Raw genomic sequence first — 26,943 nt, 5'->3', positions numbered from 1 at the left:
GAGATCATGCCACTGTACTCCAGCCTGGGTGACAGAGCGAGACTCCATCTCAAAAGAAAAAAAAAAATGCAGATCAAAGCCACAATGAGATATCATTTTTATCCACTAGGATGGCTATTATAAAGTAGAATAAAACAGCAAGTATGGGTGAAGAGGTGGAGAAATTAGAACCCTCATACACTGACGGTAGGAATGTAAAATGTTACGGCCACTGTGGAAAACAATTTGACAGTTCCTCAAAAAGTTAAAACAGGCCAGGCACGGTGGCTCGTGCCTGTAATCCCAGCACTTTGGGAGGCTGAGACGAGTGGATCACCTGAAGTCAGGAGTTCGAGACCAGCCTGGCCAAGATGGTGAAACCCCATCTCTACTAAAAATACAAAAATTAGCTGGGCATGGTGGTGGGAGCCTGTAATCCCAGCTACTTGGGAGGCTGAGGCAGGAGAATTGCTTGAACCCAGGAGGTAGAGGTTGCAACGAGCCAAGGTCGTGCCATTGCACTACAGCCTAGGCCACAATAGCGAAACTCAGTCTCAAAAAAGAAGTTCAGACAGAGATTACCGTGTGGTAACTCTGTGTGGCCTTGGACAAGTCGTGTAAACTTTCTGGACCTAGGTAGAAGACTTGGATAAATCCCTTAATTCTGGGTAGGAGAAGGTCTCGATCACGTGTGGGACCTTTTCAAGCCTCATGGATCTTCCTTCACCTTGGTGCCTTACTCGAGTGAAGGGTAGAGTATTTCAAAGGAAATGTTCTTCCCCAGGACAAGGAATGAGCTGGCAGACACAGGGCACGGAGAGTGTGATGGCACGGTCACTGGTAGAGCCTTTGTAATATTTTTTAAAGTCCTAGTGCTGATTCTGATGAGCCTCATGCCCCTCAGAACTGCAGGAAGTAAACGCATTCAGATGGTCTTTCAGTTTTCTGCCCATCAAACCAGTAAACCAAGGCTCTGAGGACGGTGGAACTACCAGACTTTTACTGAAGCGGCAGCAACCATTGTGGTACTTGGTAGGCCCACGGCGTGTGTTTGGTGGATAACTTGGATCCACTGTTGTAGCGGAGGCCACAGTTTCCACACGTTAATGGCGCCCAAGGTGGATGGAGCTCATACCTGCAGGTCACGTTCTGTACCCCTAGGAGCCCATCCCGGGGAAGGGGTGCGGTTGGAGGGGCCACAGTTGAGCCTCTAAGGTGTGTGTCTGGTGCTCCAGCCGGAGATGGGGGAGCAGCAGCCACAGTGGGAGCTGGCTGTTAGGGAAAGGAGCCTGTCTGCCAGTCCCAGGTCGGGCATCCCCTCAACCTGTAACTCGATGAATTTTTTTTTGGCAGGGAGGGCCACTCATTTGGAACCTTGCATGTCTTCTGTGTGGTCATCAATCTATTCCATCAGGCTTAATTTTTTTTTTTTCTTTGCTTTCAGGAGAGTAGATCTGGAGAAACCAACAGCTGTGTTGAAGAAATAATCCGGGTAAGATAATTCTTGAAAACAGTCTTATCCATCTGTGGGACATAGACTCTAAATGGGAAGAAAACTTGCGGCTCCATGATAAAGGGAACTATAGTTTGTTGTTTCACGTTTACGTTTTCTGAGAGTGGTTATACAAGTTTTGGAAACAACACTTCTGTTAGCAGTCTAGCAGCTGCACCCCCTCTGGGCACCTCTGCACAGGCGGAGGTGACACCCTATTAAAGTGATCAGCTGGAAGACAGAAGGAGAGAATTTAGATGAAAAATATGCTGGTGCTCGCATTTGGATGCCCCATTTATCACCCTGCTGTTTAAAAGCATCCTTTAATAGTCTGTACTTTTTTTTGAGTCAGGCAGGGGTTGCCTGGTTATTTTTCCTGTAAACTTAATTGGAATCAGAAGCACTTGACAAAGAGGTAATGTTGAGGATCTGGAGCTCTTATTTCTCTGTTGTTCCACGTGTTATTCTCCCTGTCACCCTCTGCGAGCCCCTCCTTTTCATCACCGTTGTGGCTAGTGTGGGTTCCCTCCCTGAACCAGTTTCGTGCCCAGCTTGACTTAGGTTGGGCTGTTCTGCCACATCAGTGTTTCCCCAAATATTCAGACATATAATCAGGATGTCGTCATCAACCCATATTTTCCTTCACTCATATTTTTTCAGGGGAGTTACCTAATAATTTATAGTTCTCAAAAAGCTGATACTACACTGGGCAAAACACCAAGACAAATTAGGCCAGATGGTATGGAATTTCACTGTTAAAAAAAAAACTTTATTTTCATTTAATATGGTCCTTTCTTTTGGACATCTTACACACTTTTTTTTTAATGCTGGTGAATTACAGTAATATAATTACTTGGGTTAAAATTTTACATTAACAACGATTTTAAAAAGCAGAATGTTTTTCTTTCTGGAAAGCGTTATTTCATAAATAAGTCGCACGTTGACCAGAATAACTAATTGAGGTGTGATTTATTGAATTCATAATGACTTTTTTTCTGGCAGAGATTTATAGAGAAAGCAATTGTCAAAACAGGCAGCTTCATTTCTGGTATTTAAGTATATGTTAAATAAAATACATAGTCTATTTTATATCTTTATTGTCTCTGTTCTGGGACTTTGTTTCCAGTAAAAGAACAATCAACGTAAGATGCTGATATAACTTTTCCTGTTTTTCTCTTTCAACATACTTTCATGTTTGCAGTTCACGTATTCCATTTTTAAGCCATTTTCCTTTGGTTGGTTATGGTGTTTATGTCCGCAAAAAAGGTAATACCAGAACACACCAATCCCCTCTTTGGTTTCCCTAAGTAGAAAAATTCTACCTTCTTATTCTCTCTTGGGCCTTCTGAGGATATGGAAGAAATCCATCCTTTGATGTTCCTATTCTGTTCTCCATACAAGGCTTGAAGTTTGAATAAAGACTTGAGTAATTCACACACCAAAAGGATAGAGTTTAGGTAAAGCAAAATTCAATTTGAATAAAACTGAGTGTCACAATCAAGAGCTCATTCAGCTTTACAGTTATTGTTTTCTAAAAAGAGCTGATGAGAGCCTCATGTCCCCTCGCCCCAGTCCTCCCCTCCCTCCCACCGGCAGTGCTGCACCTGTGCCACAACCCTCTTCAGGTGAGCCCTGAAACAAAGCGAGAACATGGACCCACCGGATCACTGATTTGTGTCCATATGCAAGGCTGAAGTTTGCATGTGTGTACAAGAGGGCAGTGGAGATGGTGGCTGGATCAGGAGGCAGCTGAACTCCAAATTCCACTCTTCCTAGCCCATGAGCAGCAGTCAGGAGGGGAGGTGGGATGAACGAGGAGGAAAGAGAGATGATGGTGGCACTAGTTGAGCCTGGAGCTTTTTACTCTCTCTCCCTACTTGTCAGCCTAAGGTGTCAGTAGTAGTAGTTGGTGTCTGGGGAGCTCCTAGGGGATCGGGTTAGTGTTCCCAGTGTTTCCTGGAGTGGCTTTCTGTTTATGCCTGCATCACTGACATTAGTCATTCTCCAAGATCATCTACCCCTCTTAACCTCCAAACACAAGCATAGCACTCCTTCTTGGTTACCGCCCATAGTATTTGTTGTGTATCTGTCACACACCAGCCTTCCTCCAAGATTGTGGCCCCAAGGAGAGGGAAAGCCAGAGTGGTTGGTGAGTAGGTAGATAAAGCTAAGCGGGAGAGGCAGAAGGAGCTAGGTCGTAGATCCTGTAAGATGCGGATCAGCTGAGCATTTGAGCAGAGTGATGTGATCATATTAGCAGTTTAAATGCACCACTCTGGCTGCTATGGAGAGAGGACCCACCGGGAAAAGGAGAAACAAGAGGGAGTGGGAGGCTATTGCAGGAGTCCAGACCAGAGATGCTTGGTGGTGTGCTCACGGCCATGGGAAACATTAGGGGAGATCCTGGCTTGTGGGAAGGGTGGAAATCATAAATTCATTTTTAGACATAGTGAGTTTGATGTGCCTTTGGGACATTCAAGTAAACCACGGAGAACATAGAACAACCTATTGGAGGTCAGAGCAGAGGTCTGAGCTGTTAGACCAACATTTTGGATTAATTAGCACGCCATTGGTAATAACACCATAGAAGTAGGTAAATTTTTCTGGAGAGAGACTAGAGACCGAGGAACAGTGAGAATCTAAATTCTGACTTTTAGAGACCAAGGAAAGGAATAGCCGCTGGCAAGTGGAAGTAAGAGAGCGTGACAAGAAACGTGGAGGGAAAATTGTGACAGTGAAAAGTCATGGAATCCAAGGAATGAGATTCAAGCTCAGTGGTGTTCAGAGTTTCTGAGGACAAGAAAGATGAGGATCTAAAACCACGCAATGGATGAGACCCCAGAAACGTTGCTGGTGACCTTTGCGAGTGCCCTTTTTGTGGAGCAGAGGGTGCAGAAGCCACACTAGAGAAAAGAGAAAATGCAGTCAGTGAATTTAGAGACTTCTTGGGAGGAAAGGCTGTAGCTGCCCTTCAGCTCCCTTTCCAATTGCAATATGTCCCTCATACAGTAACCAGCACCAGGTGATGAAGAGCTGATGTTGACTGAGCATGCATTATGTGTGAGGCACAGTTCTAAGCTGTGATTTAACCCCCACAGCTGCCTCATGAGGTCGGCGTTGGTAACGTTCCCATTTTACAGATGAGGAAACTGAAGTGAGGATGAGTTAGACACAACTTGCCCAAGGTCACACAGGTAGCAAGTGGCAGAGCTGGGATTCTAATGAAGACGCCTTGCACAGCAACCTCTCTTAACTACCGTGCTGACTTACTAGATGAAGACGTTCCCCTGGCTCCTTAACGAAACCACTCAGCCAATTCGTCATGAATGGGAGGTTTCCCGTTTCTACCTGTTTATGATTCAGAAGTGCCAGATCATGCATTTAGGCACTTAAATTCAGAGGTTTTATAGCCAGTGTTATCAACCTCATCTTTAACTTGTTCCTCTCTCCTCCTCATTTTTTGCTGAGGTGACTGTTTTCAAGTCATTTGAATATTACATTGTGTTCTAACATATAATTATTTTTTATCCTTACTCAGAGAATTTTAATCCTGGGACCTAATAAATCTGTGTGTTATTGCAAAATTCTCTTAACTGAGGGAGAAATTAAAACAGAGTTCTGTGAGGATGGGTGATCAGGGCCAGAAGCCTTCATGGCTGACATATGTTTGTAACAAGCAGTTTTCTAAGTTACACTCTATTTCATCCTTAAAGGTTCCAGTGCTGTAATACTTAGGTGCTTTTCATAGCATTATCCATTAACGTAGAATGGCATTAACATTTGTTCAGCAAATAAAATTGGTTTACAACTTAATGGGTGGGGCTGCAGGGCTGGAATCTAGGATGTGCGGGTTTTGTGCAAGACAGCTCTACATGGCATTTGTTGAAGACACTCATAACATAGAGTGCCTTTGTAATAAGAGACCAGTGTTTGAGATTCTGGTTTGGAGTTAAGGAATGAATTTAGAGACGATTTCAGTGCAACATCTGAGCAGATTACTTTCTTGGCGCTCATCATCTTCAGCCACTAATTTAATTCCAGTGTGCTGCAAAATATTCTTAGGGAACATTTACATAGAGTTGCATTTCGGTTTGTCTGAAGGGGGTAAGGGGCACTTGTTTAAATTTTGGAGACCTCAACCAGTTTCCTGACATTATAGTGAAACAAACTTGAGGCAAATAAAGTGAACTCATTTTTTCCTTGGTTTTCCGGAAACTCAGGAGCATCCTGGATGGGATGATTTCCAGTTGTGGTCCTGGGCGATGTGTGAGTTGAGGGCACTCACCTGGGAAATGCACATCATGATAGCCTCTCACATGTACAGACCCCGGATGGTGGGACAAGAGAAGCCTTGTGCTCACAAATATCAATCAAATGAAAACATACTCGCCATTCTATGCCTAGCGGAAGGTAGAGGACAAAGATAACTTGTTTTCAGTGACCTATTTGGGGCCTCGTATGTATGTGGGCCGTTGGACTACACATTGTCATCCGTATAGTCCGTTCACATTTTCGTAACATCGTTATAGTTTTTTCTTCTTTATATTTGAGTGAGCATTTTCAAAAAATAAGTGCTTAAATGTGAATCGCATAGAACAGTAAGTACAAATTCTTATCTTTATCCATGAGTGAGGTTTTCGATTGCAGTGTTTTTTAACTGTACAGAGTTGAAAAGGTTAATACGTGTCAAATCATGGTATCTATCAATACTTTCACATGTGTAAATTCCCAAAACACTTAACTTATGTTCAATCGGGTCAAATCTTCCCTGCTTCAGACCAGGCAGGCTTTTTTTCTCTAACTCATACTGTTTCCTTTATAAGTTATTTCATTTGTTTTCCAAGAGCAAAGATTTCATTAGTGATGAAATGAAGTCCACCAATGGCAAAATCAATCCAGGTGTAACTGTAGAGGTGCGCCATTAATATATCCCGTTACTTGCTGTAGTTAAATAAACTCAAAAGTCAGCACAATGGAGGGCTAGAGAAATTCACTGAGAAAAACCTCCAGTAAGTCTAGCCAAGATAAGTGAGTTGACTTGATAGTCCTGTGTTTTCTTTTTGCATTTGGCCATCTGAACGGTTAGGGATAGAAATACCATACTTTCATATCTCATTTTATATCCGTGAGATTAATTGTTAATAAATGCTATTATACTAATCCTTTGGGGTGAAACCGAAAGCCCTTCCTAAATGGCTCCACTTCTACCTGCCAGGGGCACCCTGGTGCCTGCAAGCTGTGAGCCAACAGCTTGCCACTATGTTGCAGGGCCCTGTGACTACAACCTGTGGACTTGGCAGTGATTCTGGAGGTGTTCATTTTCTAACAGAGGTGGGACAGGAGACCACCTTAATTCAGAATCTGTTCTGAGCCCGGAGGCTTTGGGGTGATGGGTAAAGGAACACACTGGAAGTCCAGAAGCTCCTGTTAAGAGTGAACAGCTTTGCACTTCGGTAGTTACCTGTCTCATTTTGATGCATGTCGTTACAAATCACAAAGTTGTTTGCAGAACCGTATGCCTAGAAGATGAAGGGAATGTTAGCAGCCCAAGCATCTAAAAGTCTGTGAGCTTATGACTTCTGCCCTAACAGTAAAAAGCGGGTGCTGATACCACAGTCAGTATCTTTTCATGGGGCGTTTGTCAGTATTTTACTGTGAAGGTTTCACGGTTTCTTGGAGATACTTGGAGAACTTCAGCACTACACTAGAGGACCAAGGCAAGTACGTCAAATAGAAGTAGACGTCCTCAGTACCTTCGAACACCTACCACATGCAGAAGGCACGGAGCAGGTGGGATTAGTGAGTTAGAGGAGGAATGCAGGGGAGAAAACAAATAGCAGTGTGCTTCTTTCAACAGCAGGACTTCCTTGAAAGGTGGTTTGCAGAGAGTCCAGCCCCAGCAACACAAAACAGGAGAGTAGAGGGGTGGGACTGGAGCTGAGAGAAAACAACCTTACTGGCCTCGTATGTATGTGGGCCGTTGGACTACACGTTGTCATCCGTATAGTCTGTTCACATTTTCGTAACATCTTTATAGTTTTTTCTTCTTTATATTTGAGTGAGCATTTTCAAAAAATAAGTGCTTAAATGTAAATCACATGGAACAATAAGTGCAAATTCTTTATCCATGAATGAGGTTTTCGATTGCAGTGCTTTTTAACTGTACAGAGTTGAAAAGGTTAATACGTGTCAAATCATAGTATCTATCAATACTTTCAAATGTGTAAATTCCCAAAACACTTAACTTATGTTCCATCTGGATTTCATTTGAGTGTTCTTCTCCAGCAGTGAAATGCTAGTGTTCAGTACTCGCCAGCTAACCTGGTTTATGTCATTTGTTAACTTTATTTAAGAGAACCGACGCAATTTTATTTTTTCTTTCTTGTTCCCATACTTAATATCACCATACCTATTCATCAGACTTTGAAAACTTACTGGAGATGAGAGCTGAAGATTACTTTTATCGTTATTATATTTTAAGGCATTTAAAAGGATTTTTAGAATGCAATTTGCATACAGCAGGTGCTCGAATAACGTCATTTCATTCAACTTTGTTTTGTTATCAGGTTGATAAGAAAAAAACCCAGTTCCCATCCAGGGCCACCGTGTGTGGAGCCGGTACATTGTCCCCATGTCCGTGTGGGTTTTCTCTGGGTTTTCTCCAGTTTCCTCTCACATCCCAAAGATGTACCCTTTAGGTTCACTGGCATGTCTTCACTCAGTGCCAGTGAGTGTGGGTGTGCATGCGTGTGCCTTGCCAGGGGTTGGCTGGCGACCTGACCAGGGCTGGTGCCTTCCTTTCTCCAATCACCTGCCCCACTGAACTAGGATAAGTGGCCTGAAAAAGAATGAATGAATAGAAATGATTCTAACATAAAAATTCATCAAGTCTACAATAGTCATACAGACGCACAACACTAAACAGCGTGGTATGAACGCACCAGGTGAGCAGGCCCGGTTGTGATTGTCTTTGTTTTATTTTGTTTTTGTTGTTTTTGTTTTGTTTTGTTTTGTTTTGAGACAGAGTCTCACTCTGTCACCCAGGCTGGCGTGCAGTGGTACAATCTCGGCCTCCTGGGTTCAAGCAATTCTCCTGCCTCCTGCCTCAGCCTCCCGACTGGCTGGGATTACAGGCTTATGCCACCACACCCAGCTAATTTTTGTGTTTTTAGCAGAGACGTAGTTTCACCCTGTTGACCAGGCTGTTCTTGAACTCCTGACCTCAGGGGATCCACCTGCCTCGGCCTCCCAAAGTGCTGGGATTACAGGCATGAGCCACCGCGCCTGGCCCATGATTATCTTTAAACTTCGTGGCAGGAGGAGGTGCTCCTTACAGTTTTTGCTTTGCAGACATTTATTGCTTGATGGAAACCACCGCCACTACAACTGCAGTCACTCACTGATTCACCAAGAATGGTGTCAGTAATTATCTTACTTGGTTATTTATATTTATTTATTTATTTTACTTTAAGCTCTGGGATACATGTACAGAATGTGCAGATTTGTTACATAGGTATACATGTGCCATGGTGGTTTGCTGCACTCATCAACCGGTCATCTAGGTTTTGAGCACTGCATGCATTAGGTATTTGTCCTAATGCTCTCTCTCCCCTTGCCCTCCACCCTCTGACAGGCCCTGGTGTGTGATGTCCCCCTCCCTGTGTCCTTGTGTTCTCATTGTTCATCTCCCACTTATGAGTGAGAACATGCGGTGTTTGGTTTTCTGTTCCTGTGTTAGTTTGCCGAGAATGATGTCTTCCGGTTTCATCTATGTCCCTGCAAAGGATATGAGCTCATCCTTCTTTATGGCTGCACAGTATTCCATGTTGTATATGTGCTACAATTTCTTAATCCAGTCTATCATTGATGGGCATTTGTGTTGGTTCCATGTCTTTGCTATTGTGAACAGTGCTGCAATAAACATTCGTGTGCATGTGTCCTTATAGTAGAATGATTTATACCTTTGAGTATATACCCAGTAATGGGATTGCTGGGTCAAGTGGTATTTCTGGTTCTAGATCCTTGAGGAATCGCCACACTGTCTTCCACAATGGTTGAACTAATTTACATTCCCACCAACAGTGTAAAAGCATTCCTATTTCTCCACATCCTCTCCAGCATCTGTTGTTTCCTGACTTTTTAATGATCTCCATTCTAACTGGCATAAGATGATATCACATTGTGGTTTTGATTTGCATTTCTCTAATGACCAGTGACGATGAGCTTTTTTTCATATGTTTGTTGGCCACATAAATGTCTTCTTTTGAGAAGTGTCTGTTCATATCCTTCGCCCACTTTTTGATGGGGTTGTTTTTTCTTGTAAATGTGTTTCAGTTCGTTGTAGATTCTGGATATTAGACCTTTGTCAGATGGGTAGCTTGCAAAAATTTTCTCCCCTTTTTTAGGTTGCCTGCTCACTCTGATAATAGTTTCTTTTGCTGTGCAGAAGCTCTTTAGTTTACTTAGATCCCATTTGTCAATTTTGGCTTTTGTTACAATTGCTTTTGGTGTTTCAGTCATGAAGTCTTTGCCCATGCCTGTGTCCTGAATGGTATTTTTCTTACTTGTTTTATGAATCTTTCTTAATGTATGCATAGCTCACATTTTTTCAGTATTTAATATTAAAAGTGTTTGGACCTTATGAAGTTTGGTGATGTTTTTGTGATCAGAAATGTGCTGTTTATATCAAAATCAGCCTATGGGGAAACTGGTTTCATTATATAGCATTTCACTTAGGAGCCTCAGTTTCAAAGACTGAGGAGCCTCAGTTTCAAAGACCCTATTGATGGCATTAAGTGAGGACTTACTGTCGAGACACCAAAATATCAGCAGAAGTGATATTAGTACTTAAAATATGAAGGCAAATAAGATTCTACTAAAAGTATTTTTGGAGCGTGAATGTGTGTACATGTGTGATGTGTGTGTGCAATTCTTGTGCCATAAAATCCCTACCTAGCATGAAGGGCTCTATGACCTTCAGCTCTACCCAACATTTGTAACTTTTCACTCTGACCTAGGAATTCCGTCAGGCAGCTGCTCCTTACAAACAGGTCCTCGAGTATAAGCCACCAAAGACCTTTCAGTCCCGTTACTGCCTCCATCAAATTCCCCAAGGGCACTACAGTGTTTCTTCTCAAAAGCCTTGCTGGTTTCCAGCCTGTGGCTGGGATCGTTGTACTGTGAGTCATGGCCCTCTTTGGAAGTGGGTCCCTCTCATGGCAGTCTCTGCTAGCTCACTACACATTCATGCTTGGTGCCTTGCTTGTCCACTCTCTGGTCTGCACTGCTCCTGAGTCACTCCAGGACTGACAGTCACTCCAGGACTGACTGGATCGTGGACCCCTCCAGGCAGCCAGCCGGTTACGACCTCTGCTATATGCTGGATCTCACTGCCAGGGCAGGATCACAGTAACTAAACTATCCTCTCTTCCTTGAAGGGTGACTTATCCCCAGCTGGAGCTCACCATCAATGCGATGTTCACCAGCATTACTGACTTGGAGGGTATCCTTCAGTCAGTTTACCATTATCAACCCCCTCAGGAACCTTTAACACGCTTTTATCCCAGTTGCTCCTGAATGAAATTCTAATACCACAGAGATACCGCATGTCTGTTTTGTATATGGTACATGAGTCTGCTCGTACACAGAGTAAGGTTTTCTCATCCCCAAGAACCAATTCTCTAAGGTGCCCATTGGGAATGTCTGGCTTAGACCATCCCTGCTTGCTGCACACCTGTGACACCAGCACCTCCTTGTCACTCTCTTCGTCACCCTCCACAGATGCTTCACATTCTCTGTCCCCAAAGAGATGGATGCCATCCAGTGGGCACCCCTGGGCCAGTGACATCAGATGGTCACTGTGCCAGGCTCTGCTCTCGGCGCTGGGGGTGCAGGGATGAGCAAAACAGGCACTACTGAAGCCAGTACAGGAGCGAGCACCTCCTCTCTCTGCCCTCTTCTAACCTCTCTCCCTACTAGCGTCTCATTCTCGGTAAACACATACAGATTCTTTCTGTCATATGTGTGTGCATGTACATATATATGTATATGTATGTTTGTGTGTGTGTGTGTATATATGTATATGTTCAGTGCTGCATTTCTTGCAGCTCTGTCTTCCTTCCTAACTAGACTCTCCAGACCAGTCTCTCTGCGTCTTCACTTTCATTTCCCCTTCAACCAACTGCCATCTCTCCCACCGCCTTCCTTCCTGAAATGGCTTTTACTGAGGTCACCACCCCAGGCTTGCTTATCAGAAGTACAGAGAGCATTTCCCCGTGTGATCTCTGGCAGGCATTTGATGTTGCTGACTGCAGGATCCACGTGAAAATGCTCATGCCCTTGGTGTCTGTCACACCCTCCTGGGTCTCCTCCATGGACCTTGTTTCCTGTAAGTCCCCCTCGATGTTGGTGTTCCTCAGGGTCCTGTCCTCACTCTTCTCGTCTCACACGCTGTACTTCCATGGTGACTGGTAACGTCTGTGTGGAGATGGGTCTCAAGTGTGTCTCCAACCCAGCTCTGTTTCCTGAACTTCCTGTCACCTGCCCAGTGGCCACCAGATTGCTCCACTTAGATGCGTCATGGATACCTGCACCTTAACTCATCTCACACCTCTGCCGGCTCCTCCTGCAGCTTGGATTATCTTCATTCTCCGGCTGTCCATGCTGTCGGCTTCTTCCTCTCCTTCACACTCACCATGTGCAGTTGCTCACCAAGCATGTCAGTTCTATCTCCCTCCAATGGGTCCACTTTTCTTCATCTCCAGCCATCTCCTTGTTCATCTACCATCCTTTCCTACAGGACTCCACAGACCTGCTTGCCAGCCCTCTGCCTCCCACCAGTCTCCACGATGGAGGCAGAATGCACTTTCCAAAGCATAGGTTTGCTGGAAACCTGTTGGTGGCTCTCCCCTGGGCTCAGGATAGGGTCAGACCACAGACCCCTAGGCGTGGTTTTGCAGAGTCGCATGTGCTGTGGCCGTGCATATGCTTCCAGTCTCATCTTTCACCACGATGCCCCTCACGATCCATGCCGCACTTCTGCAGGCGTAACCACTGCTCTCACTGTCACCTCTGGGTGCAACTCATGCTCTTCCCCAGCCCTGGCACACACTCTGCCTACCCCTGACCACACATGTAGCTGACCGACTCCTACATATCTTCCAAGCCTCACTAGAGATATCAGTCCCTCCAGGAAGCCGTCATGATTCCCAAAGTCTGAGTTAGAGGCTCCTCTTCCGTGTCTGCCAGTTACGCTTTATTCTTATTGCAACACTTAATATGTAATGGTCTTTCTTATTTCCTCCAGGACTGTTGTCATCTACCTCCATGGGTGTGCACGATGGCAGGCACATAGTTGATGTTTAATAAAAAGTGAATAAATGGCCGGGCGGGGTGGCTCAAGCCTGTAACCCCAGCACTTTGGGAGACCGAGGCGGGTAGATCACCTGAGATCAGGAGTTCAAGACCAGCCTGGCCAACATGGTGAAACTCCATCATTACTAAAAAACAAAAATTAGCTGGGCATAGTGATGGGTGACTGTAATCCCAGCTACTCAGGAGGCTGAGGCAGGAGAATCACCTGAACTTGGGAGGCAGAGGCTGTAGTAAGCCAAAATCGCACCACTGTACTCTAGCCTGGGTAAGAGAGTGAGACTCCATCTCAAAAAAAAAAAAAAATTAAGTGAATAAATGGATGAAGAATAATGAATGAGTGATTTTGACCTCTTGCCCAGTGTCTCTTCTTGCTCTTCACCCTGTTGTCCTTCTAGTCCTGAGGCAAAAGGTTCAAGGTACCATCCCCTAAAACATCAGCTCTCCAAGGACTGCCAAGACTGTTGTGTTACCTGGAAGCATTAGAACACATTGGGTTGCACAATTGGCACAAATGCGAGAGAGGAAAATTCACATGCTAACCCCCAAGAGCTAGAAACAGGAGGGAGTGCGGCAGCTCCTGCTAAAGTTTGTGTCAGAAAACTCAGACCTCTTGTATCTGCCACTTGTATCCTGAGTATCGTTCATGAGACTGAGCCTTTTGTTTTGATAGGTAATGAATTTTTACAAGTTGAAGAAATCAAGATAATACATTTGCAGGGATAATTTGGTTAATTACCATGTTGCTGCTGGTAGAATCAAGGGCTGGAAGTCAAAACTGTTTCCACTGCTAATATGCTCTGTGTAAAGCAGTTCTTGGAACAATTCAAACACGTCATCCAAAGTCATCAACTCGAGACATACATTTTAAATTTGTATTTATTATCATGAAAATCACATACAGTGTCCTCTGTTATTTTTTCAAATTAAGGGTTGTGAAATCACAATGATTTGCTGCAAATTACTATTGTACACACACAGATCTTAGAAAATAATTTCTCAGGTAGAAAATGATCATTTGAGGATGAAAGCGATATAAGCCTTGAAAAATTAGAACATCTACCTAGATAATAATCATATATCTTAAATAAGACATAATTGCCTTCTTATAGTCTTGTAATTATTTAGTTCATTGTAACCAAAAAACCTCAGAAACCTAATTTCTCCTTTGCCATTGCATTTATCCATTGTTTTGTAAGTTCTGATAAATCTGATGTGTGGATGTGCCGTTCTTTTGTTTTTATGCTCATTGGATTCAGTGGAATGTAAGTTCTGGGAAAATGCAGGGTTGGAACTCAGACATTTCCAGAACTCTTCCAGCATGCTCCCATATTTATTTGCATGTTGTTTTGTTCTGATTTTGGAAGCAGTCCACACAGCCCATAATTTCAGAATCACTAACCCACCGCTGGGGTTCTGTAGCCTCCTAAATTAATTGTTTTTTGAACATGAGCCATTATTTCATTAGCCCAGAACTCCATTCCTGGGCCCACTTCTACCGCAGAAATTCTAGAAAATTGCCATGCGCAGCACCTCCGCGCTCTAGAGACCCTCCCTCTGCCACCACTACTATCCTAAGCAGCCTCAGTTTCTGATGACAGCTCAGGGTAGGTGGACCTCTGTCTCCAAATACTAGGTTTAAAAGGAATTATCATATGCTAGCACTAGCCTGTATGTTTTATTTATCATAGCTCCCATACACACACTAATAAGGTACACCTATGTATGCAAGTGTGTGTCTTTCTCTGTCCCCTGGATTCCTTAGAAAGTTATAAAAGTTATATCCTATGGGCAGTTCATTCTTTATTATCACAGATTTTGGTTAGTAAGTTTTCATTTTAGTGCCTTTTTATTGTGACTCTAAACAATTAGAGGTCTGCAGTTCTGTGGGATTAAAAATATTAAGGATTTTGGGCTGGGTGCAGTGGCTCACACCTGTAATCCCAGCACTTTGGGAGGCTGAGGTGGGTGGATCACCTGAGGTTGGTAGTTCGAGACCAGCCTGACCAACATGGAGAAATCCCATCTCTACTAAACATACAAAAGTAGCCGGGCATGGTGGTGCATGCCTGTAATCTCAGCTACTCGGGAGACTGAGGCAGGTGAATCGCTTGAACCCTGGATGTGGAGGTTTCAGTGAACCGAGATCACGCCACTGCACTCCAGCCTGGGCAACAAGAGTGAAACTCCGTCTCAAAAAAAAAAAAAGGATTTTATATTCTCTTTTTTAATAATTTTATTTTAGATTGGGGGGTACCTGGCAGGTTTGTTACATGGCTGTATTGCATGATGCTGAGGTTTTGGGTACAAGTGATCCCCTCATCTAGGCAGTGAGCCCAGGTATATCCGGTCGGTGGTTTTTCAGCCCCTGCTGTCTGGTAGTCCCCAATGTGATGTCTCTGTGTAGTCAGTGTCTAGCTCCCACTTACGAATGAGAACCTGGTATTTTATTTTCTGTTCCTGCATTAATTCACTTAGGATAACGGCCTCCAGCTCCATCCATGTTGCCACAAAGGACAGAATTTCATTCTTTTGTATGACTGCATGGTATTCCATGGTGTGTATGTACCACGTTTTCTTTATCCAGTCCACTGTTGAAGGACACAGATGTCGATTCCATGTCTTTGCTACTGTGAATAGCACTACAAAGAACATCTGACTACTCATGTTTTAAATATCTTTCTATGAACAGTGATTACGTTTCTGAAACCTAGGTAAAATCATATGATCAGCGTGCTTATTGTCTACTTAAAATGTATTAATTTAAAACTATTCCTCGGCCGGGCACGGTGGCTCAAGCCTGTAATCCCAGCACTCTGGGAGGCCGAGACGGGCGGATCACGAGGTCAGGAGATTGAGACCCAGCACTCTGGGAGGCCGAGACGGGCGGATCACGAGGTCAGGAGATCGAGACCATCCTGGCTAACACCGTGAAACCCCATCTCTACTAAAAATACAAAAAAGAGAATGGCGTGAACCCGGGAGGCAGAGCTTGCAGTGAGCTAAGATCCGGCCACTGCACTCCAGCCTGGGTGACAGAGCGAGACTCTGTCGCAAAACAAAATAAATAAATAAATAAAAATAAAATAAAACTATTCCTCAAGTACTTGTAAATGTCTTTTCGAGAGTCTCAAATATAGATTTATTTCTACCTGTAAAGTACATATTATTTTTAAAAATCACCCTGGGATTCTATGCTAATTACCCTAACATTATCAGAATACTTATTTCTGCATATTTATTAATACTTTATGAATCATTGTAGCTTTCCCTTCTCTGGCAGTAACTTGTGATCTAATAGTATTTTTGGTCAGTTCTTTGAACATGTTTTTGAATTCAGTGGTGCGTGCTTGGGGTGGGCAGGGGGTTGGGGAAGGATAGGCCTTTAAAAATAGTACCTTTAAAGTTAGCTAAAAATGTTTGTAAACACTTATAAATGAAAGATCAACTTCCCAAAACCTACCTAGGCTGCATCTGTGGAAACCAAATTACAGATTGAGAGCCTGGTGAGTCAAAGGCTGGGCTTTCAGTATGGAGCCATTTGAAAACTTTGTTACGGATAACCAGAGGGAAAGCATGAAGGGGAGGAGAAAACCCAGCCACAGTGCAGTGAAGAGGAGGATCCTGCCCAGAAAAATGAGGTGCAGCGGGTTCTGTCCAGACAGTGAGATAAAAACCTCCTGTCTGGTCTACAAAGTAAGCGTTTATCATTCTGACTTTTTAACTTGCAGTTTCCTTGTTTTCCCGCTGAAGTCTGCCAGGAGCCCCTTCATGCACACCCCCACCCCAAACTCTGGAAAAAGGCAGGAAATAAAAACGGGGCCCTTTCGGAGGTTGGCTAGTTATCGTATGGATGAGGAGCCCACTGTGATGGGAAGAAAGCCCCAGGAACAGCAGCAGATTCCTAGCATGTTTCAAACCGTGTGGATGCAGGGAGGGGTCATGGCAGCGGAACCATCTAGAAAGATTGTCAGCAGCCCTCGGATCGTGGAAATGATTAATCACTTCAGCACAAAAGAACACAAAGAGAGATTTGTTAAGAATAAGCAGGGGACAGAGTGCCAGCTCCAGGGGTGACGGGCTCATCTGTTTAATAATGTATTTTCAAAGTGTGTGCCACATCAAAAGCAAAGCACGTGCAACTGGAGGAAAATGAAATGAAAAGGCAGTGGCTACAATATTTGATGAATGTGGAAGAATGCTGAGAAAATGAGATCAGCAATACATTTGGTTTGGCAATTTTTTTTTAATGTGTGCCTCCACCTCCCCACCCCAACCCCCACCCCCAACCTGACCTCCACCCCCATCCCCAGTGTCTTAGCATCACTGGGAAAACCCATCTTCCCACAGAAGATGTGTCCTGGACCTCTTCTCCCCAAAAATGATAAAGGGTCAGTCAAGTCAGTATTGTGTGATGACCGCCCTTTCTTTGAGGCGCAGGGATATCAGGCATTTTGTGACATCATCTTGTCTTACAGAGAAGGAAACTGAGATGCAGAGAGGTTAACACAGCGAGTAAGAGACAGTTTAAACTCAGGCCTCCCAGAGCCCAGCTCACGTTCCTAAAACCACACAGAGTAATTTTTTTAAAATATCAGTATTTCTAAAATGTAAGAAGGAACAAATTCTTCTTGTAGAGACACAAGACTTGTGTTTATATCACCTCTTTCCCACAGCCTTGGGGAAAGGAAAGGTGGTGCCCTGGCTGCGTTTGTTTCTTCATTGGTGAGAAGCTGCAGACTGCTGTGGGGAGTTACACTGAGGCTCTCAAATGCCTGTTGTGTGACATGAGGGGCCCTAGTGAGCTTAGGATTAGTCATGTGCTGCATGACAACATTTTGTTCATCACGAGGTCACAGCACGAGGCATTACTCACCGCCTGTGATGATGTTGGTGCAGGCAAACCTACTGTGCTTCCGGTCGGATAAAAGCCCACTCAGCACATACAGGTGTGTCCAGCACTGAACAGTTGACAATGACAAGGAGCGATTGTGTCACTGGTTTATGTATTGACTATACCAAGCTGGTCCAACCTGCGGGCTGCGTGCAGCCCAGGACGGCTTTGAATGCGGCCCAACTAAAATTCGTAAACTTTTTTAAAACATGAGATTTATGCACAGATCTTTCTTTTTTTCTTTTTTTTTTTTTTGCTCATCAGCTATGGTTAGTGTTAGTGTGTTTTATAGGTGACCCAAGACAACTGTTCTTCTTCCAGCATGCCCAGGGAAGCCAAAAAGCCAAAAATTGGATACCCCTGGACTATACTATAATATTTATTGTTATTTTAGAGCATACTCCTTCTACTTATATATTAAAAAGTTACCTATAAAACAGCCTCAGGCAGTCCTTCCAGAGGTGTTCCAGAAGAAGGCATTGCTGTCCTAGGAGATGACAGCTCCATACATGTAATTGCCCTCAAAGACCTTCCAGTGGGAAAAAATGTGGGGGAGGCCAGACGCAGTGGCCCATGCCTGTCATTGCAGCACTTTGGGAGGTCAAGACGGGCAGATCACTTGACATCAGGAGTTCGAGACCAGCCTGGCCAACATGAGGAAATGCCATCTCTGCTAAAAATATAAAAATTAGACAGGCATGGTCACGTGCACCTGTAATCCCAGCTACTCAGGAGGCTGAGGCAGGAGAATCACTTGAACCTGGGAGGCAGAGGTTGCAGTGAGCCAAGATTGCGCCACTGGACTCCAGTCTGGGGGACAAAGTGAGACTCTGTATTAAAAAAAAAAAAAAAACAGATGTGGAGGAGAAGACAGTGATATTGATGATCCTGACCCTGTGTGGGCCTAGGCTAATGTGTATGTTTGTGATTTAATTTTGAGAAAAAAATTTTAAAAGTAAGAAAAAGTTTAAAAATTGTAAAAATAGGGAAAAGTTTACAGAAGAGGATATAAAGAAACTTTTTTGTACAGTTGTACAATGTGTTTGTGTTTTAAATGTTATTATCAAAGAGTCAGAAAGTAAGAAACTTTAGAAGTTTATAAAGTAAAAATGTTGCAGCAAGCTAAGGTTAACTTATTATTGAAGAAAGAAAAATATTTTTATACATTTAGTGTAGCTTAAGTGCATAGTGTTTATAAAGTCTACAGTAGTGTACGGTAATGTCCTAGGCCTTCACACTCACTCAGCACTCACGCACTGACTCACCTAGAGCAACCTCCAGTCCTGCAGACTCCATTCATGAAAAGCCCTATACAGATGGAACATTTTCAATCTTTTATGCCATATTTTTACTGCACCTTTTCTATGTTTCGGTATGTTCAGATACACAACATACTTACCCTTGTGTTCCAGGAGTGTTACAGTTGCCTACAGTATTGAGTACAGTAACATGCTGCACAGTTTTGTAGGCTAGGAGGAATAGGCCATACCATATAGGCTAGGTGTGTAGCAGGCTGTGCCACCCAGGTTTGTGTAAGTGTACTCTATGATGCTTGCACAATGACAAAGTCACCCAATGACACATTTCTCCGAATGAATCCCTGTCGTCAAGCGATGCATGACTGTGCCTTTGATAGTTCCTTACAAATTGATCTTGAGTGTGTGTTCATGTGTAACCTAGTTACTGAATAATGCATCTCAAAATGTGGGATTCTTTTTGCATCCGCCTGTGCTATGCTGCCTTCCATGGAGCTCTGTGATGACTGGCACCTCCTGGTGGAGGCATCCTTCCCACATTACCCCCAGTAAAAGCAACAACCGGCAAGGCGGTCCTCTTCCCCAGGAGGGGGATGGTAAAGATGGAGAGTCAGGAGAAACCAAGAGTTTCCAGGTGGCAGACGCGCTGGCTCCCCTGACCACACAGTGTGGGTTTTCACCAGAGCTTGAGCCTTAGCATCAGCCACTTCTCCGTTCAACAACAGCTTTTGGTGCTTACTGGCTGGGTGACATTGACCCAATATAGATGTCAATACAGGGTACATTTTGCAAGGACAAAAGCGACTGTTCCCATTTATTATTTCATATGCTTGTTGGATAAAGCTGGATAAATTTGTTTACATCTGTTGCTGGATAAATTTGTGAATACACCCATCTTAGTGAATCAACATATCTCATAAAATGTTTTCATTCCTCAAATGTGGTTGTGGAGGTAAACCAATTTTGTAGATCTGAGATTGAAGGAAACATTTTATTTTGGGACTAATGACTGTTAGCTGCTATTATTCTTGTTAAAATAACTGAATATTTCCAGATTCATTAGCGATGAGGTTTACTTAAAAGAAATCTCAACCTATAAAATCCATTTGTAGAATATTTGTGAGATTGTATTTAATGCTAAGAAACAATTGCTTTGCTAAAGGATTCTTGGCTATAGGAAAGAATTACTCTAGCATTAATAGCAAACTTCCCTGAAGAATCTAGATATTTGCTTACAGTTTCTTTACAACTTAGCATTAATTTGAAAAACAAAAGTGTTGGAAATAACTTTGGATTTAATTGAAAAGCAATAAAATGTACAGACAAAGCTTCCTTGGAATAAAAATGAAAGCCAGTGGGACATCATAAATCATTCTACAAAAATACAGTTTTCGTTCAACTCTTTTTAGGTGCGTATGCCAGGTAAATTGACTGCAGACATAATAAATGCATACTACACCCCCTGGTGGAACATACATTTGATAGGTAGTTGATAGTTTTTTATCTCTTTAAATACAATGTGCTTATTTAAATGTCTTTGCCTTCTTAGTTGATTATGAGTTTACATTCATTTATGTCAACTTATACCTGTAAGCTGTGTTTATAAGTATGTATATATGGCTATACTAAGTATGCCCAATGATGAATTAGATTACCCAGGCAAAGTAATTTTTATAATACATGTTTTAGTGTAGTATATTTCTAAAGATTTATTTTGAGAATTAACAAAGAATTTAAAATCATGTAAGTCATGTGTAACTCCTAACTTCTAGCAGTATTTTCACATAGAAATAAACTTGGTAGATTGCTTGAACCAGCTATCTCATTTATTGACAAATGACTGAACCCTCCTACTTAAATATAAATGCTTTCTACATAAAGACTTATCCAACTAGGAAAGCAATGTGAAACTCAGAAATTTACTTGGACTTGAAAGGACTATGAATTAAAATAGTGGGAGTTTCCAAAGAGATAGGCTCAGAAAATCCCCAGACTTTACATAGACCTTTAACCAAAGACACAGGAGGGGAAATTGATTGACAGTCCTTTACCATGGATGAAGGATTATCTATTTCTTTTCAACATTGTATTTTTCATTGATGTACACTTTTAATTTGATTAGAATGAGATTCCCTACATTTCTGTCGGGAAATGATTTGTAACACCCACCTAATAGTCTCAATAAGTACTTTAATGATTTGAGCATCTCTCATCTGAAATGCCTGGGACCGTAAGTGTTTCACATTTTGAATTCTGGAATATTTGCATTATACCAGTTGAACATCCCAAATCTGAAATCCTAGATGCTACAATAAACATTTCCTTTGAGCAGCATGTTGGTGCTCAAAAAGTTTCAGATTTTGAAATCTGGAATTTGCGATGCTCAACCTGTATTGGATATATTACTTTTAAATTATATTCACTCCCTTGAGTTATTAGTGTATAAAGCCAGTTATTTCCAGGGTCCAGAAACGAGCCAGAGATGGAATTCTCCATATGTCTTCATAAAAAGGCAAAGGCATCTAAAATTACAAACTTTGTTTTTTACTTCTGATAAGAAGTCACCTTTGAAGGAATTTAGAGTTTATAATGACACTTGTAATTACTTGAAAATGAAGGATTGGGCATGCATATTCAGTGTAGTAAATACAGTAATAATTTTTCTAACTCATTTTCTTCTCTGACCATGGAAGCTGCAACATGTGCTTGACCCAGGCTAGTTGTGTAGCTCAGAGATTAAAGATTGCACACAACTTGTAAAGTGCTAGTAAATACAGCGACAGACTGGGCACTGTGGCATGCACCTGTAGTCCCAGCTACTCGGGAGGCTTAGGTGGAAAGATTGCTTGAACCCAGGAGTTCAAAGCCAACCTGAGCAACATAGTAAGACTCCATCTCTAAAAACAAATAAAAACAACAAAAACTCAGCAATATTTCAACTCAGAGCTAGAGGCGGAAATCTGGAAGGAGCACTGATCCCCCTCTAACAACAGGAAGAAAAGCCAAAGAAACAGAAAATTCCTTTGAGAGATCTGAAATAGCAGGGAAAACAACAATCTGAAATATGAAGAGAGATAGATCCATCAGGAAGAAGTAGGACCTGAACATTTGCTTACATGGGATGCCACACAAGACCATATGAGCCAGTAAGAAGATCCGGCTAGAAGCTTTAAACAAATTACTAAAGGCTGAACGTGGGCTCACAGGAGAGGGTGGCAGACCTGGGAGGTTTGTACTTTCTCGTAGGCCTCTCCTCTGCCAGGTGCTCCAGGGGAGGACCTGGGAGAACCTTGAGAAGCCTCTCCTGTGGTCATGACTGAGGAAGTTGAACAGTAGCCACTGCAGAACCTCTAGCTGAACCCATGTCCTTCATCTCTTCTACTGACTAGAACATTAATCTGCAGGAAGGATACAGAACTGCAGCCTGAAGGCACTGGTGGATCCCACTAGAGAAGGGGAAGAAGAATGGCAACCACCAGCAATACTCAACTCGGGATCATATCCCCTGTCGTTCCTAAGAAACAAATGCCCTAATCTACAGGAGGAAGGGCAACCAAAATGTATCCTGAAGTTCCTGGTAGAAACTCGCTGTACCCAGAGGAGGAGAAAAGAAGAACACAAAAAACTACACACGGGGAAGGGGCAGGAATGTGCGCTACCTAACGTTATGGTATATCTGGAGAAAGGTCAGGGACACTTGTGAAAGACACATCACCAAGACTGTTGTTCAGAGTGTGCCTACCTGAGACTGAGGTTTAATCAGAACATCAGATACCATCTTCTTTCCTCCACTCTCCAACCACCACACTAACAAGCTTTGAGAAGAATAACAGTGGAATACAACTTGGAGAACCATGCAAAGGGAGACCCAAAGCCGAGGAGGGAGACTCATAGCCAAGCAGAGAGCAGTCTTCACACACATCCCGACTCCTGACCACATGAACAGAAACCTCCACACTGAAGAGCTAACAGGAGAAAGGCATCCTCATCTCCAGTCATGCAGCGTGCTTACCTCGGAATCCACTGTCCTAGACGACATGTTTGGCTTTCAACAAAAAATTACAAGTCTTACAAAACAGCAAGAAGTAACAGTCTGAAGGGACAAAGCAGTCATCAGAAGTAGAATTAGATTTGAGACAGATGTTAGAACTCTCAGACAAAGAATTTCAATGGCACAATCAATATGTTAACGGCTCTTATGGAGAAAGTAAACAGCGTGCAAGATTATATAGGCCATGTCACCAAAGAGATGGAAACTACAGGAGAGAGCCAAATGAAAAAATTTTTTAAATGGAAACCAGAGATAAAGAATGCATTTAATGAGTTCATCAATAAATTGGACACCATTGAAGAATCAGTGAGCGTGAAGATAAGTCAACCAAAGTTACCCAAACTGAAATGCAATGAGATTTAAAAAAAAAAAAAAAAAAGGTCATCTAAGACCTACTGGGTAATATCAAATGGTTTAACATCCATGTATTTGGAATCACAGAGGGGAAAATAGAGACAGCAGGGCAGAAGAAGAGCAGAAGAAATAAGGACCAAGAATTTTCCAAAATTAGTGACAGACACCAAACCACATATCCCAGAGGCTCAAACTCAAGAGGATACCTTGCAAGGTAAATATCCATACACACACACACACACACAGAGAGAGAGAGAGAGAGAGAGTATATTGTATTCAAACTGTTGAAAACCAAAGACAGAAAATCTTGAAGTTAGCCAAAGAAAATGACACATTACTCATAAAGGAACCAGGATAAGAAGTGCAGCAGACTTCTTGTCAGAAGCTAACAAGCAAGAAAACAGTGGAGTGACATCTTTAACGTGCTGAAAGAAAGAGGAAAAGAAAAAAAACTCTCAACCTAGAATTCTGTGCACAGCAGAAATTTGCTTCACATGTTAAGGAGAAATACGTTCTCAAACAAAAACTGAGGGAATTAATTGCTAGTGGACATACTCTACAAGAAATGCTGGAGGCAATTTTTTAGGCAGAAGGAATATGATATAGTCAGAAAGTCAAATCTACACAAAGAAAATAAGAGCATCAGAAATTGAATATGTAAAAGTAAAACAGAAGTAGCAGCATGGAGTAAGTGCCAAAGGCAGGAGCCAGGACTTGTGCTGAATTCCTCTATTTGCTCATTAAAATGCAATCATTACATATTGTTTAATGAGTATGGAGTTTCAGTGTGGGAAGATGGGGAAGCTCTACAGATGAGTGGTGATGCTGGTTGCACAGCAATGTGAACATACTTCAACTGAACTGTACATGTAGAAAGGGTTACAGTGGTAAAGTTTATGTTGTATATGTTTTGCTGTAATAAAAAATGCAACTGATACATCCAAGGAATAAGACTGAACAACTCATGATCTTAAAGCAACTCTGTTTCTCTTTGCATTGTCTCTCCAGACGTTTTTTGTAGGCTGCTTCCTCCCCTGCCCCTGGATGAAATCTCAGGTAGCTTCCATGGTGTTTCTAGACATTGTTATATAATAAAAAAAGTTCTCCAGTCACTCTTAGTGACAGAAATGTGTCATTTTAATACAAAAATTAGCCAGGCGGGGTGGTACACACCTGTAATCCCAGCTATTCAGGAGGCGAAGGCATGAGAATCACTTGAACCTGGGAGACGGGTTGCAGTGAGCCGAGATCACGCCACTGCACTCCAGCCTGGGCAACAGAGTGAGGCTCTGTCTCAAAAAAAAAAAAAAAAAAAAAAAAAGTGTAGTTAAAATGCCAAATCATATGGCATAGTCAAAGCTCTCAACTTCAAGTTTTTCCTTCCTCCACCTTGGGCATTCTTCAGGCTGTAATCCTGGGAGGGAGGGAGGGACATGGTTGCCCCTTCTGTCTTCCACTGCCTTGCATTTCTCCTCCTTTTGCTTTTTTAGCTGGGGCCCTGGCTCCTCCAGGAGCCAGAGCTAGTGTGATAAAAGAATGGTAAGGAGCTGGAAAATCTTACTTGGCTATTCTTGTGAGCTGGCATTGGAGACTGGAGGGTTCTTTCTCCTGTGGGATGCTTTCATGTTTCCAGAAAGATTTTCCACATGTGAATGTTGAGCTGTAGCTCCTTTGATGAAGGTGGTACCTCCCTTTCAGTCTTCCACAGGACCTGCTCTTCCTTCCCTATGCGTGCTCCAACTCAGCTTCTGCATGCAGTTGTGTATTTTGTCTCTCTGTAGGTGGAAGTGCAGTTCACACCCAGTATACCCTTCTGTGCTGTATCTCAGGCCATTCAGTCACCTCTCCCCTGTGGGCCTTTTCAGGCTTAAGTTAGGTATCCTCAAACCCCCAGAACACATGTAAAGTCCTTTGAGGGTGTCGGTGGTGGTGGTGGTGGTTTGTGTGATTAGAAGCTCTTTTACTTAGGCTGGAGGTGAGAAAGAAATACCTGTCATGCCCTTACCCAGTTCAGATAGGAAAGGAGAAATGCCACATACTACAGCAACTTTCCCCCATGAAAGTTTCTTTTTTGGCCTCTTCAGCTTCAACCCTTGTAGACCCTCAGGTGGGTATTGAGCTGAAGATCATAATGTTGTTCTTGGACTCCTCCATTCCAAGGTTGGCCCTGCCTAGGTACACCCCTTCTTTGAGTATGTGGTATCTATTGTTTGCTCTTAGTCAGGAAACACAGACAGAATGAGTTTCATTAGAACAGCTTGCTAAGTAGCACTCAGCTTAGCAGGGTCAGCAGACATGTGTTTAGTTGGAAGGTGCACTATATAAAAGATGGACTGTTTTGTTCTATGTAACTGTGATCTTTGCTGCTGTAGTGGCTACCGTCTAGGTTACAAATAAAGCAGAGTTGTGGAGGAAGCCTGGGGAGATTCCTCCCAAAATTCCCTCTGTGTGAAGCTGACCTCTCAGATACAGAAAAGGCTCTAACCAGGTCGAAGTAGGTGTGTTTGTTCTCCTTTCATCTCCGCGCACTCTCAGCTTCCTTGATTCTTTTTCACATTTTTTATTTGCCTTTTATAAATAATGAATTTGGTCTCAAGACAGGATGCACAGACCTCATTGAAATAATGAGCCAACATGAGCATGAGGATCGTAGTACACAGACCTTGTTATGTACTCCAGGTCAGGTTTCATAACTTCAGTAGGATCGGCCTGAGGACAAAGTGAACTGTTATTAAGACCTAGTCCTCTTTTAATTTAGCAAATGTTTCTTATGCTAGGCTTCCCAGTACTACTACTTAAAGAACTGTTTTGGAAACATTATGTTAGCTTTTGAATAAAACTGCTATAAAAATCTATTACACAAATGGCATTTTCGTTTAGAAGGAGAACATGGCAGTGTGATTGAGCTGTAGTTGGAACTGGTGCCATCTCATCTTTAGAGAATCCTCATGTGAGCAACTCCGCAGCCTCCCCTGCTCGACGCCCCCCAGCCTCTGCCTACAACCCTGTCACGTGTACCTACTGACGTCCTTGAAAAGGTTGTTTAAAGCATGTTATCACACAGCATGAAAACGTTCCCGAAGGGAAGCACAGGCTTGTAAAACTATGTCGGTATTTCCTGATAATCTTTTTTTTTTTTAGAGGTCAAGCCCTTCATTTTGACACTTAATGAATAAAATGCCTGCACTGCGAGAAATAGGGTAATGAATTATAAAAAGACATAATCAGCAATGACTAAATAATTAAGAGAATTGAAATGCAGAGTCATCTGGGAATGCATTAATAATAACACGATTTGTTCCATATGCTAAAGAATTCTGTTTTTAGAAAATCAGTCATCACACATGCTCCATGGCAAAAAGAAAAAAATTAATGTTGACTAATAGGAACTGTAATTAGATGTTCTGCTTTTAAACAGCTGAATAAAAGATGAAATCATATAGAAAGTATATTTAGATACAAGTCAGAAAGTAAACCGATTATTATTCATAGTGCTGTTAATAGGAACTGCAATTTATGCATCTAGTGGGAATTGTGTTAGGCAATT

General features: G+C 42.6%; 1 protein-coding gene across 1 annotated transcript in view; it reads left to right on the top strand.

The window, feature by feature from the left end:
• The window catches only part of AFF3 (AF4/FMR2 family, member 3), a 533,195-nt gene that overhangs the window by 190,751 nt on the left and 315,501 nt on the right, over positions 1-26,943 (top strand). Inside the window, exon 6 of the mRNA XM_011956656.1 lies at positions 1,424-1,471. Within this exon, the coding sequence (XP_011812046.1) occupies positions 1,424-1,471 (48 nt within the window). The remainder of the gene's footprint in view (positions 1-1,423; positions 1,472-26,943) is intronic.

The sequence above is a fragment of the Colobus angolensis genome, unplaced genomic scaffold (genome assembly GCF_000951035.1).
Source record: "Colobus angolensis palliatus isolate OR3802 unplaced genomic scaffold, Cang.pa_1.0 Scaffold42, whole genome shotgun sequence".
Classification (NCBI taxonomy): Eukaryota; Metazoa; Chordata; class Mammalia; order Primates; family Cercopithecidae; genus Colobus; species Colobus angolensis.
This window is presented reverse-complemented; position numbering and strand designations above follow the sequence as displayed.